This window comes from Oncorhynchus gorbuscha, linkage group LG16, assembly GCF_021184085.1.
Source record: "Oncorhynchus gorbuscha isolate QuinsamMale2020 ecotype Even-year linkage group LG16, OgorEven_v1.0, whole genome shotgun sequence".
Classification (NCBI taxonomy): Eukaryota; Metazoa; Chordata; class Actinopteri; order Salmoniformes; family Salmonidae; genus Oncorhynchus; species Oncorhynchus gorbuscha.
The window spans coordinates 75,561,867-75,576,257 of record NC_060188.1 but is presented as its reverse complement, the minus strand read 5'-3'; the positions used below and the strand labels follow the sequence as shown (position 1 = coordinate 75,576,257).

Sequence of the window (14,391 nt, the reverse complement as noted above, 5' to 3'; positions counted from 1 at the left end):
CAAGCATTCCGGAGTCGCCTCTTCACTGTTGACGCTGAGACTGGTGTTTTGCGTATTTAATGTATTAATGTATTTAATTAAGCTGGCAGTTGAGGACTTGAGGACATCTGTTTCTCTTTTGTTACCCTGTTTTCTCCCCAATTTCGTGGTATCCAATTGTTTTAGTAGCTACTATCTTGTCTGGAGCTACAACTCCCGTACGGGCTCGGGAGAGATGAAGGTTGAATGTCATGCGTCCTCTGATACACAACCCAACCAAGCCGCACCAATGTGTCGAGGAAACACCGTGCATCTGGCAACCTTGGTTAGCGCGCACTGCGCCCGGGCCACCACAGGAGTGTCTGGTTAGAGGCAGTTGTACGAGATCTTCAGTTTCTTGGCAATTTCTCACATGGAAAAGTATTTTCTCAGAACAAGAATAGACTGACGAGTTTCAGAAGAAAGTTCTTTGTTTCTGGCCATTTTGAGCCTGTAATCGAACCCACAAATACTAATGCTACAGATACTCAACTAGTCTAAGGAAGGCCAGTTGTATTGCTTCTTTAGTATTTACATAATTGCAAAAGGGTTTTATAACGATCAATTCGACTTTTAAAATGAAAAACTTGGATTAGCTAACACAACGTACCGTTGGAACACAGGAGTGATGGTTTCTGATAATGGGCCTCTGTACACCTATGTAGATATTCCATTTTTTTTTTAAATCTGCCGTTTCCAACTACAATAGTAATTTACAACATTAACAATGTCTACACTGTTTTACGCATCAATTTTATGTTATTTTAATGGACAAGAAATGTGCTTTTGTTTCATAAACAAGGACATTTCTAAGTGACCCCAAACTTTTGAATGGCAGTGTATATATATTTTTAGTTAGTCTAGCCTTTCCAAACTTGTAGTAGTTATGGCTGAATACCGACTGGGCACGCAGGGAACATCCCCAGGGGCCCTGACCTCCAGGGGAAACCTATTGATTAGTTTAGTCATTCTCTCTCAGATATTGTATTATCATGGCATAGGTAATTACAAAATGGGTAGAATTGCAGGTACTTTGCTGAAAAACTGCAAAAATGTTCTCTCATTTTTTGTGTATGTTTTCCAGATACACACCAATAGTGCCTTTGACAACAACAATATAATGTGCTTTTATCATACTAATCCCTGGTAATGAACTTAACACCCTTGAACCAATGTGGATGTGATACAATGTCTTCCTTTGAAAAATCACAAAGACCAGAGATAGCTATCTCAACAGCTCAAAAAACTATACATCAACAATCTGCTGGCTATTAAACCCCCAGTGAAAGGGATGTGGTGGTGTTTATTGTTATCTGTTTTCAAACACCCCTTATCTGAGGAGCTTAGGACAGATTCTGAAAATCCATTAATTCCTTGATAAAAAGGTGTGTTGCCTTATATGAAATCAAAGGATTTGTTGGAGAATAAATAATAATAATAAATACAACCTGTAATAGATTCACCTCAGCAGTGCACATTGTCAGAGAAGTCAGACTGAATGACTGCACTTCATAGATAAGGCCCAGTACTCATGCTGTGAATACTAAAAGAGAGATTGTCAGAAGCCTTGGCTATCCATACCTGTACATTTTAACTGATGTTTCATCTCTGAATATGCTCCCTTTGTGAATGGCTGTTATGCTGAAAAATGCTGAATGCCGGCTGCTCTACAGCTGATCCTTGCTACTCCCAGCCTGCTTGTGTTTTGTGTGGTGAGGATGGGTGCTGTGACAACAAAAATGACAAAATTCAATTGTCTCTGTACAAAGGATCAATAAGTCGTAGACCTTCGTATTGGAACTGTATGATTCAGATTGATTGAAAACTAGGGATATAAACTCTGCTGTTTTGTATTTAAATGGTGAATCCCTCTAAACGTATAGAAAATAAATAGAACTGTGTGAATTTTGATGGTGAACTCAAACAAACGAGGACTGCAAGTGTTGTGAAGAAAGGAATTCAGGGGCAAATCCCCAATAGGTCCTTGGTCACACCAAAAGGTTCATCTATAAGTCCATGTTTCTAATACCAAGCAATCTCTTTCTCTAAAACCACAACAATAAGGATCTTAGAAGCTCTCTAACCCTAATTTAATACAGTAAAATCTGATTTATTTTTCCAAAAGCAAAGCAATGGGGCCAGATTAGCTGAATCTCCCACCCCCCCTAACACCCTCACCAAACTGCCCAGATTAGTTGGGAATTAAGTTTCAAACATTTTATATGTGTCTGGTCTATAGGCGGATTATGTTTTTTGCTTTTTCTTTTTCTTTGTTAAATTGCTCTTATAAAATGAGAACGAGTGGGTCTGTCGTTGAGCACAGTGGAGAAGGGAGAGGATTACTGTATGGCATATGCTTCACCCAGATGCATTAACTGGATGCCTTGGCTGGCACTTTAAACACTAGTTTGAATTTCAAGTGAATTCTTTGGGCAGAAAGCTTGTCATGGAGGGGTCAAGTAGGATGGAGAGACAGAAGTTTCCATTCACCATTGACAGTATACTGAACAGATTTCCAAGTAACAGTGAGGAGAGTAGGCAGTCTGGTGCCACCCACAACCCTGTACCAAGTGAGGATGGAGCAAGATCAGAGAGTATTACTGCTGGGAGCCACATAGAACATCCACAGCACACCTGTTCATGCTGCTGCTACTGCTCCCACTGCGGAGAGGTGTTCCAGGCTGACTATCCTCCTGAAAGTAAGACTTAAACCTATGACAATTTTCACACTAGGATCACGCTTCATTTTACTCTCGCAATATATGTTTGTTTAATGATGTTTAAAGCAGTTCAGTTGTTTTTCCCATTAGCCATGAAGGCCTATATGTTCATGCTTTGATCTGAAATCAATGTTGTTTAAATCAATGTGCCTAAAACACTTAAATGTAAATTTGTAAGTTGTTGTTCGTATGTGTATGTTTGTTGTGAGAAAAAATATTATTCAAAAATAAAAACACTTACATGTAAAGTTATTTTAATTCAGCATGCCAATATGCATGGTCCAGAAGAATGTTTCCGGAGCCATGCAGGCCAGGAGGAAATACCCACAGAGAGGAGCAGTCCTTCAGTCAGGTCCAGAGGCGCACCCGGCGACACCGCACCATATTCACGGAGGATCAGCTGGACGCTCTGGAAGAGCTGTTCCTTCAGAACCAGTATCCAGATGTGAAGACGCGGGAAAAACTAGCACTGAGTACTCATTTACACGAAGAGCGAGTAGAGGTAGGCAGCTACGTGTTTCTTTTTGTCCGCTTTTAAATCAGTTTGTTTTAATACGTTTAAAACGGGTAGTCAATGTAGATGAATTTGATTTGATTTCGATAGGTGTGGTTTAAAAACCGAAGAGCGAAGTGGAGGCGACAAAAAATAACAACATTTAGTGTGCGAAACCTGGAAAACTAGAAGATTATGCCGGATATGTCCATCGTGAAGACATTTTTGGATACTTTGCATCCAATGCAATAATGAGGCTAGATTCATTCTAAAAACGCCAGACATTTCTGGTGACGTCACGCGTGTACATTCTCCCAATGACGTTCCTTGATTAGCAAAACGTCAACTAAGAACTATTGATATAACCACGTGAATTAAATTAAGGTATTCATACGCTTCTATTTTCAGAGGCTCTTTTTAGTTTATAACGGGATTATTTACATTCAGCAAGGTTTTGTTTGGCTTGCTAGCTAACAGAGAAGTCAAGGCCACCAGAGACCATTTCGCTAACTTCTTCTAGCGACCGACAATGGAAGGTTTTGGAAAGGCGCTGATGTCTGGAACCCTTGTCCCAGCTAATCCTGTCACAACAGTTGCTCTTCGACAGCCACCCGAGGAAACAAAGAAAACAAACCGAAAGGTTCTTGATGAAGAAAACTACATAGAGGTAACGTTAACGTTGTGGAACAGACAGCTAAGCTAGCTAGTTAGCCAGTGCTCATTTTAGCCTACCTGCAGCTGTCTAATAATACAGGAGGTTTACAGTGTTGCTGCAAATCTAAGTTAAGGTCAATACAGATAAATGTGATTTAACAAACATAGTGGTGATGTTATACATACAGCCGCATTGTTTAGTATGTGCTGTGTGTGTTGGGGCTAGGTCGTGTTGATAGTTGCCAATGTCTTCCTAACTTGTCTGTTTTGTATGACTTTCAACAGAGTTTAGAGAAGATCATCCAGAGGGACTTTTTCCCAGATGTGACCAAGTTACATGCACAGAAGGACTACCTCGAAGCTGAGGAAAATGGGGATCTTGGGAAGATGAGGGAAATATCTATTAAGTATGGGTCATCTTTAGCCAAGTCCACACCACGCTCCACTGCCCCATGTGAGTAAGGTGATAAGTAAATTGTGTCAAGGAAACTCTTTTCCACATAATGTACTGGTTATCTATGAATGCAGCAGTGGTGCCATAATAATATGCCACCCACTGGTTTGTTTAGATGTTACTCCAGCTTCCTTTGAGACACCAGAGGGTCGTCCTGGGTCTCCCTCTTCTGTACTGGGCAAAAACAAGAAAGGAACAGACGTGGGTAAGTTCCTGTTCACCAGGGTGACTGAAAATGACACTACTCTGTCTAAAGTTAGCCACACCTTTCACAATTTAAAAAATTGATTTTGCAATGATTTGCGATCCACAACTAATTTCTGGGATCACAGGTAAATCCTAAAAGTTGTAGGTGCCGACCAAGACGTTGTAGGTCGCATAATGTGAGCGATTGAAAGATGTGCGATTTGGGTTCTGGCGCTTTCCTGATAAGCATATTAGGTCCTGATTTATTTATTATTTATATATAAAAAATAAAAAATACTTTTGGCATACCATACATTTTTGGTCGTATCTTGTGTAGTGAAGGGGTGCGCCGACCAGCTGTCAAGTGTCTATACTTGACAGGAGCTGATCATGGACTATAGGAGGAAGAGGGCAGAACACGCCCCCCCCCCATCCACATCAACGGTGCTGTAGTGGAGCGGGTCGAACTTCAAGTTCCTCTGTGTCCACATCACTAAGAATCTATCGTGGTCCACACACACCAACGCAGTTGTGAAGAGAACACGACAACACCTTTTCCCCCTCAGGAGGCTGAAAAGATTTGGCATGGGCCCTCAGATCCTCAAAAAGTTATACAGCTACACCATTGAGAGCATCTTGACTGGCAGCATCACCGCTTGGTATGGCAACTGCAAGGCGCTACAGAGGGTAGTGTGTACGGCCCTGTACATCAATGAGCTACCTGCCGTCCAGGACCTCTATACCAGGCGGTGTCAGAGGAAACCCTTAAAAATTGTCAGACTCCTGCTACCCAAGTCATAGACTGTTTTCTCTACTACCGCATGACAAGCGGTACCGATGCACCAAGGCTGGAACCAACAGGACCCTGGACAGCTTGTACTCCCAAGCCATCCCATAAGACTGCTAAATAGTTAGTCCGGGTAGCTATTTGGTTAACTATTTAACTATCTGCATTAACCCTTTTAGCACTAACTTTTGATTCCTCACATACACTGCTGCTACTTCATTATCTGCCACTTATTCCTGGTTATATGTACATATCTACCTTATTTACCTCGTACTCCAGCACATCGACTTGGTACTGGTACCCCTTGTATATAGCCAAGTTATCATTACTCGCTGTGTATTTGTTACTATTGCGTGTTTTACTTTTCTATTATTTCTCTATTTTCTTTCTCTCTGTATTGTTGGAAAGCTCCCGTAAGTAAGCAAACTCATGTCATATGAGCACACCAATTGCAGACTTTAGGATTACAAGATTATGCCGAGAGTTCGCATAATGTAACTGCTCCCCCAATTTAAAGATTTTTGTTGTCATATAATGTATGCTTAGCTTAAGGACACCCAACTTTACAATGGCTCTCAAGACTATTTAAAATATAGGTCTTCCAGGTGTTATGATCTAGTGGTAATTGGTCGTTGAATTCTTATATAGTGCTATGTAAAGAACTAAATTTCAGCAGTAAGATGTATTCCCTGTGTTTGTTGATGTTGTGTATTTGTAGTGAACAAGGAAGGAGACGAGGAAGAGAAAGAGCTGCCCTGTCTTGATCGCTTCTTGGCTAAGAACACAAGCGAGGATAATGCATCCTTTGAGCAGATCATGGTTCTGGCAGAAGACAAGGAAAAGTTGAGGCATGCGTGGTTGTATGAGGCAGAGGCTGAATTTAAACAGGTACACTTGCCATAATCTCTCATTTGATCACATGTGAATTGCACACTACTCAAATGCTGTAGTATGTAATGCTCCTAGGGTGTTATTTCATGAGTTGAAAATAATTTATATTTTCTCCTTCAATTAACAGATATGTTATAACAGCATGTTTCTGATTTTTAGCGGCATGAAGAAAACCTTGCACTTCCTTCATCTGAGAAGCAGGCCCTTGAGTGTGTAAAGGCAGGACTGGAGACCTGGGAGTACAAAGCAAAGAATGCCCTTATGTACTATCCAGAGGGTGAGAATGAGCCAAACAATTATTTTCCTGCATGATAAACCTACCTGTTATCTTGCTTTTTATTGTTTTTTTTTTTATTACCTTTAACCAGGCAAGTCAGTTAATTAAGAACAAATTCTTATTTTCAATGACGGCCTAGGAACAGTGGGTTAACTGCCTGTTCAGGGGCAGAACAACAGATTTGTACCATGTCAGCTCGGGGGTTTGAACTTGCAACGTTCCGGTTACTAGTCCAACACTCTAACCACTAGGCTACCCTGCCGCTTGATTATAATGTGGTTTGAATAGGGTGCAGAAAGCCACGAAGTCACACATACAAACATTATACTATAGACCAGGGTTCCTCAACTGGCGGCCCACGGGCCAAATTTGTCCCTGTGGGTGGTTTTATTTGGTCCCCCAAGTTTTCTGAGCAAAAAAAAACGATTGTGTTTTTTTGTTGTTGGACGTAATAAATTGAGAACAACATAATCATAATCAGTGATTTTAATTCATAGTAATTCGTAGTGGGAGGCCCCGGTGCACAACTGAGCAAGAGGACAAGTACATTAGTGTCTAGGTTGAGAAACAGACGCCTCACAAGTCCTCAACTGGCAGCTTCATTAAATAGTACAAAATGTACAAAATATACAATGACGTACCATGAAACACAACAGTGCAAGCAAAAAAAGCTAGATGTAAAATCTACTGGATTAGAGGTGCTAGTGTCTGAGTACAACCAAAAAGTTTTGTCTCACTCAGTTGTTGCTTGACCAGTACAAATAAAAACATAGCTTCAAAGAGAGAACAATCAGGACAATTCAAGTTGTTTTAGCAATAAAGTACCACAGTATTTGTAAGTCGCTCTGGATAAGAGCGTCTGCTAAATGACTTAAATGTAATGTAAATGTATGAGTCATAATACCTATAAAACCTAGTGGTCAAACGGAAATGGTTCCAATAATTTTTTCACCATTCATTTTTCCCATAGGGGATTTTAGAAACACTTCAAATAAGGGCTGTGTTTTGTTTAGGCTAACCCTGGCGTGACGTTTTGATAACCGTGTAAATCTCTCTAAGGCAAGGTGACTTATCAATATAGTCGCCTGTATTTACATCCCAAAAATGAAATGATCATTAGCTGCTACTGTGGCTATCATAAAGAACTACAAATGCCATGATGAGCTGGGTGAGACTGCCAAATCATGGCAAAAGTTAATCAAGAGATTATTACCATCTAATGTTAGTTAAAAATAGTAATGATTCAATTGGCTACATTTCTTTAAATTGATAATTCTGTTAAGAGGATCAGACCCTTTTTTTCAATTTTCACCTAAAATGACATACCCAAATCTAACTGCCTATAGCTCAGGCCCTGAAGCAAGGATATGCATTTTCTTGGTACCATTTGATAGGAAACACTTTGAAGTTTGTGGAAATGTGAAAGGAATGTAGGAGAATATAACACATTAGATCTGGTAAAAGATAATACAAAGAAGAAAACAAACGTAAAAAGTAAAATGTTTTGTACCATCTTTGAAATGCAAGAGAGGGTATAATGTATTATTCCAGCCCAGTTGCAATTTAGATTTCGTCCACTAGATGACAGCAGTGTGCGCACCGTTTACAACTGATCCAATGAACCATTGCATTTCTGTTCAAAACGACTACCCAAATGTGCCTAATTTGTTTATTATTAACTTTTCATGTTCAAAACTGCATTCTTTTCAAACAAGAACATGGTATTCTTTCACTGTAATAGCTACTGTAAATTGGACAGTGCAGTTAGAGTAACAAGAATTTAAGCTTTATGCCAATATGAGATATGTCTATGTCCTAGGAATATTCTTGTTACTTACAACCTCATGCTAATCGCATTAGCCTACATTGGCTCAACCGTCCCACAGGGGACCCACCAATCCTGAAGGGGTTTTAACTGTCTTGTGCACTTTTTAAAAATTGACATAATACCTGTTAGCAAAGGTGCCAGCAAGAGATGACGTGCAGGGATTTGTAGTTTTGCATTATGTTTACTTTGATGCTAATTAGAATTTTCGAATCTGAGTAAATAAAGTCGAATATATGGGTAAAACATTGGAAACATTTCCCTGTTTGACCACTAGGTTTTATGGGTATTATGACACATCCACTGTGGGGCTCTATGGCAAACATACTTCAAATGAATAGGCAACACTCGCCAATAAGCCATCCATCCTCTTTCGCTCCCCCCTGTAGGCGTATAGGCCAACATTGCTGTTTTGCAGAATGAATGAGTCGTGCGTTCCACCTGGCCACAACATGTGAATGTGGTGGCTATGTTATGTTCAAGTATAGATCTCCTGCACATTAAGAGTGAAAGCCTTTTCTGTTCACATAGCCTAGTTGAAGTTGTTTTGGGATGGTGCTTTTATGGCGATGTGGGTGCTGTCTATTGCGCTGTTGGTATTTGGGAACCCATTTATGGCATAGAAACCCCTCTTGACTTCAACCTGTTTTGCGATGGTGTATGGAAATTGTATGTTACAATTTGGCTGATTATTGCATCCATCGAGGGATGTGAGATGCAGATCGGCAAGCTCCTACAGAAAAGTGCCCGTTGTCAAAAACCAGAGTGTGAATAACACTAATGTGCAGCGCAATGGCATGTTTGCTTTTCTAAAGTAGGTCTTAAATCCTCACAAAGATCCTATAAGATTGGTTTTGGGAAACGATATCTGATGAGCAAAATCAGTACTTTCTGAAGAAAAAAAAAGTACCACTTGTCTCTAAAAATGCGCTTTCTGAAATGCAGTGTTTGCCAAATCTTCCAACAGAGCAAGCTCAGCCATATCTCATTCAATTTCCCATTATCGCAGTCTTTTATAGTATTTCAACAATGGTTTCACTTTCACACATGCCTTTAATTTAACAAATTACTGTACTTGAATTAGTATTTGGCGCATGTGACAAATACAATTTATTGACTTTATATAGATTATCATAACAAATGCAAGAGTTCACAATGGTAATACAATTAAATCAAAAACATTTTAAATGATTACTTTCACAATTTCACACATTTTCAACTTATGTTTTCCCAATTGTACACTTAAATCAGTTCCCTTGTTCCACCACATGACACTGTGCGTACGCATAGTCATGGCAGTGCGTAAATGTATGCAAACTCAAAAAAAACTTTCATATTGATAAATCTGACACTTTGTGTGGAAATGATCGCACGGTTTGCACACAGACTTATACCTAGACATGAATGATTAAATGAGGCCCCAGGATTATACGGTATTTGCACATTCGTTTTAAAATTCTTCAAGCTTTGTGAAGTTGGTTGTTGATCATTGCTAGACATTTCAAGTCTTGCCACAGATTTTCAAGCTGATTTAAGTCAAAACTCTAACTACTACTGTAGGCCACTCAGGAACATTCAGTGTCATCTTGGTAAGCAACTCGTGTATATTGTGCCTTCTGTTTTAGATTATTGTCCTGCTGGAAGGTGAATTTATCTCCCGGTGTCTCTCGGAAAGCAGACGGAATCAGGTTATCCTCTAGGATTTTGCCTGTGCTTAGCTCTATTCCTTTTATCAACAAAAAAACTCCCTAGTCCTTGCTGATGATAAACATATCCAGAATATGATGCAGCCACCACCATACTTGAAAATATGAAGAGGGGTACTCGGTGATGTTATGTTGGATTTGCCCTAAACAGAACGCTTTGTATTCAGGACATAAAGTTAATCTCTTTGCTGCGTTTTTTGCAGTTTAATTCAGTGCCTTACAGCAAACAGGATACATGTTTTAGAATGTGTTTTATTCTTTACAGGCTTCCTTTTTTAAACTTTGTCAATTAAGTTAGTATTGTGGAGTAACTACTGTGTTGTTGATTCATCCTCAGTTTTCTCCTATCACAGCCATTAAACTCTTAACTGTTTTAAAGGCTCTGGCAGCTCAATTAGGAAGGATGCCTGTATCCTTGTAGTGACTGGGTGTATTGATACACCACCCAAAGTGTCATTAATAACTTCACCTTGCTCAAAGGGATATTCATTGTCTGTTTATTTACATTTGACCCATCTACCAATGGGTGCCATTCTTTGCGAGGCATTGGAAAACGTCCCTGGTCTTCGTGGTTGAATCTGTGTTTGAAATTCACTGCTCAACTAAAGGACCTTACATATAATTGTAATTGTGTGGGGTACAGAGATGAGGTAGTCATTCAAAAATAATGTTCAACACTATTATTGCTAATTTTTACTCCTGAACTTATTTTTAGCTTGCCATAACAAATGGGTTGAATACTTGTTGACTCAAGACATTTAATCTTTTCATTTAAAATTAATTTGTAGAAATGTCTAAAAGCATAATTCCATGTTGACATTATGGGGTATTGTGTGTAAGGCCAGTGATGGCAAATCTCAATTTAATTATTGTTAAATTCGGGCTGCACAACAAAATGTGGAAAAAGTCAAGGCTGTGAATACTTTCTGAAGGCACTGTACATGATGAATTATTTGACGTTGTATAAGTTGAGTTGAACACCTTCATGATCTTTTTTTAATAAGGTGTCCAAGATGATGACACACTCTTCAAGAAACCCAGGGAGGTGATTCACAAGAACACTCGCTTTGTGGGAGACCCCTTCAGCAAAGCCCTTAACAAATGCCAGCTTCAACAGGCTGCAGCCCTCAATGCACAGGTAAAGTGCTTTCCTAACAAGTTATTGGTTTTAAGTAAATGGTTGTATCCTATTTTTAGTCAAGGGATTTAAAGTAGAGGAAGGTCATGGTATCTAAAGATCAAATTAAATGGATTGATCCTGAATGATTTATCTGACTGAGTGTTTATCTCCAGTTCAAACAGGGTAAAGTAGGCCCAGATGGCAAAGAACTTAATGCCCAGGATTCTCCTAATGTGAATGGATATGGGTTTGAAGGAACTCCATGCCCTTCCCCAGGTAAGTAGTTATATTAAAGATCACTTTCAATATTCTCAACAACTAAATAATTATCAGAAATACTTAGTTATTGGGTAAGAATAGATGTTTTTCCAACATTTGGTGCTGTTAGAGAGGCTTCCATAAAACTTTCCCAACTGCATAAAAACTAAACTCACCTAACCTGATATGGTCCTACCAGGTATGGCTGAGTCCCCCCCTGATGACCTGGGGTGAGATAGAGAGCACCCCCTTTCGCCTGGATGGGTCTGACTCACCGTTTCAAGAGAGGAACATCGGCCCATCATTTAAGGTACAAACCAATGGCTGGCAGCCCCCCCCCCCCCCCAAATGTTTTGCTCAGAGTAGTGTCTTAACCTGAGATAATCTGACACACAGATTCCAGAACCAGGAAGAAGAGAGAGGTTGGGTTTGAAAATGGCCAATGAGGCTGCCGCCAAAAACCGGGCAAAGAAGCAAGAAGCATTGCGAAAGGTCACAGAAAACCTGGCAAGGTAAAAACGGATTGAAGTTTTTATTTAACTAAATTGCTTTGATCTTTGTATTTGCAAAACCTCATGTTTTTTCATAGCTCAATTCTATGACCTCTTGTTATACAAAATTTCTGTCTTTCAGTCTCACCCCAAAAGGCCTGAGCCCAGCATTGACCCCTGCCCTTCAGAGGCTTGTAAACCGCACCTCCAGCAAATACACAGACAAAGCTCTAAGGGCAAGCTACACACCATCACCCACACACAGAGGAGCAGGCTCCAAGACCCCCCTGGGTGGTCCAGCCACTCCCTCAGGCACTCCGACACCAAGCAAAGCTAGAACCCCCGCCTCCCAGGACCCAGCATCCATCACAGACGACTTACTGCAGCTTCCCAAGAGGAGGAAAGCATCTGACTTCTTCTGACTGGAGTAAAGCAAAACTGAGAGAGAACGGTTATCTTGATGAAGTGAACTCTTACATGTTTAAAGCAAGTTGTCATCAAGCAAATTACCGGCCATGTTTCTCTCTAACCCACCTCAGGCCCTCCCCCTGGATTTTATGGACTTGCCTTTTATGGCTGGAACAGTCTGTGCACAATGAAGGGCCGAGTCATAATACCAACTCTGAATTCAAGGATAATTGGAAAACTCAGGTCATTACTGTTTTTAGGGTGTTGGACAGAAATGCATAGTATGTACTGTGTTAGAAACCTTCCAAGACTGGATAACTTACAATATGTGAGATCCAAAGAGATAATATAATTGTACATAGCCTAGGCTGTTATTTTAATCTTGGTGAATGTTACGAGGCTTTGTTGATTTTTTTTGTTTGTTAATATGTTCAAATGTAAGCCTCTATTGTATGCCTTTTTCTGCAATCTAATCTTTCAGTCCTCAACCTAAAAATTGGCTTGTTGTAAATCCTAAATGTTGACACTCACCTTTTGTCATAGCAGACTCGACATCTAAAAATGTAACGAAGTCTCTATGGTTCATCTTGACAAATATGTATGTTCCATTGATTATGAACTATTCAAGTGGAATAAATCCAGGACTTCAACATCAGGAATCAGCAGGGATGTTGTTCCTTGCTTCAGGGAATTATTTTTTCTCGGTGTGCTTAGATGTCCCAGCTGCATCTTTGCTGTCCACTGAAGGTTTTGGATCTGATTTGGCCTCCGCTTTCACCCCTTTCTTGTTCTCATTGCCATGAGGATTCTTACTACTTTCCCCCATCCTTTCCTTTTTGGAGCAAGCTGCTTCCGATGTGGAAGGCCCATCTTCCCGTCTCGTACTACCATCATGTGATTTGGACTGCACCCATACATGCTCAAGGATATCGTCAATCTCTACCCTCTGGGCCACATTGTTGTTAAGCATGCGATATATCAAGCCTTTGTACTCTGTTGGGACAGCTTTGCTGTGTGGGAAATCAATGCGATGCTCTTTCTGAATCTTCAGCATCTTCTTGATATTGGAGTCATCATAGGGAATATAATGACCCCCATACTCCAAACATCATACACTTTGGGGTTGTATGGGACCCCCTGTAATACCTCTGGTGATGCATAGGCTGCAGAGCCACAGAATGTTTTGCTGAGAATCATTTGTCCATCCTCATCATATTTGATCCTCCTGGCGAAACCAAAGTCTGACACTTTGAGATTAAAGTCTTGGTCCAATAGCAGGTTTTCACATTTCAAGTCTCTATGAACAACATCTAGGGCTGTGTGAATTTTATTGCAAGTGACAGCTGTTTGAACAGTTTTCTGGTGAAATCTTCGGGCAAGGCACCCCTGAATTTGATGAACTCCAGTAGGTCCCCTTGCACACCAAGCTCCATAATCATGTACACCTTGCCTTCTGAAGATCTCGAAGGTCTTGACGATGTTGGGGTGGTTTAGGGATGCAAGAATGTCCAGTTCCCGGGGCAAGAACTTCTCAAAACAATCCGGCGGCGCCCTTTTTCTGTTAATAATTTTGATTGCCACATTGGTCTTCAGACGCTCGGAATAAGCGGATTTTACTTTGGCGTACCACCCTCGCCTAAACTGATGCCTAATGTATAGCCCCGTTTCTTAAGCACCTGTGAGTCGTCCATGGCTAAATAGGACGACCCGAACTATTTTGGTGAATGTTATAATACACCATTATTGACACCCTATGTGTGATAAATTATAGGATGTTAATCACTAACTTGGGAAATTACTAACTTTGTTTCTATTATATGTTTATTTGCGTAATAATGGAATGTTTAATTCCTCAAAAGCAGTCATTCATGTATGCCATTAGGCGCATGGCTCATTTCCCAGTCATTGCATGTTATCTGAAAGGATGTTATAACATTAGTGAATTGTATATGATGCCTACATGTATACATTAAGAAAATAATTATAATCAATGTGTGAATTGATAAAAAATAACTTTCATTACATTTCATGAAACGTTTCAATACCCATGCATAAGATGTTTAAAACATTATTTTAAAAAGCTGTTGTCCATGAAGTTCTGTT

At 40.0% G+C, this 14,391-nt stretch overlaps 1 protein-coding gene and 1 pseudogene across 1 annotated transcript; one reads left to right on the top strand and one right to left on the bottom strand.

Moving 5' to 3' along the window:
- Positions 1-3,103: 3,103 nt before the first annotated feature.
- LOC124000670 (splicing factor ESS-2 homolog) lies at positions 3,104-12,938 on the top strand. The gene is made up of 10 exons (XM_046307219.1): positions 3,104-3,898; positions 4,171-4,339; positions 4,455-4,544; positions 6,031-6,200; positions 6,363-6,480; positions 11,016-11,149; positions 11,305-11,411; positions 11,600-11,699; positions 11,786-11,901; positions 12,023-12,938. Exons 1-10 carry the CDS (start codon positions 3,761-3,763, stop codon positions 12,300-12,302), a joined length of 1,422 nt encoding a protein of 473 aa, XP_046163175.1. The 5' UTR covers positions 3,104-3,760; the 3' UTR covers positions 12,303-12,938.
- Positions 12,939-12,979: 41 nt separating this feature from the next.
- On the bottom strand, positions 12,980-13,979 carry LOC123999827 (annotated as a pseudogene).
- Between the last annotated feature and the right edge of the window lie 412 nt (positions 13,980-14,391).

Bases quoted from the DNA above. Each gene is read 5' to 3' on its own strand.
- LOC124000670 (XM_046307219.1), top strand. From the start codon at position 3,761: ATGGAAGGTTTTGGAAAGGCGCTGATGTCTGGAACCCTTGTCCCAGCT. The intron at 6,201-6,362 runs GTACACTTGCCA...TCTGATTTTTAG, and splicing joins CAGAGGCTGAATTTAAACAG to CGGCATGAAGAAAACCTTGC. The intron at 11,902-12,022 runs GTAAAAACGGAT...TCTGTCTTTCAG, and splicing joins GTCACAGAAAACCTGGCAAG to TCTCACCCCAAAAGGCCTGA.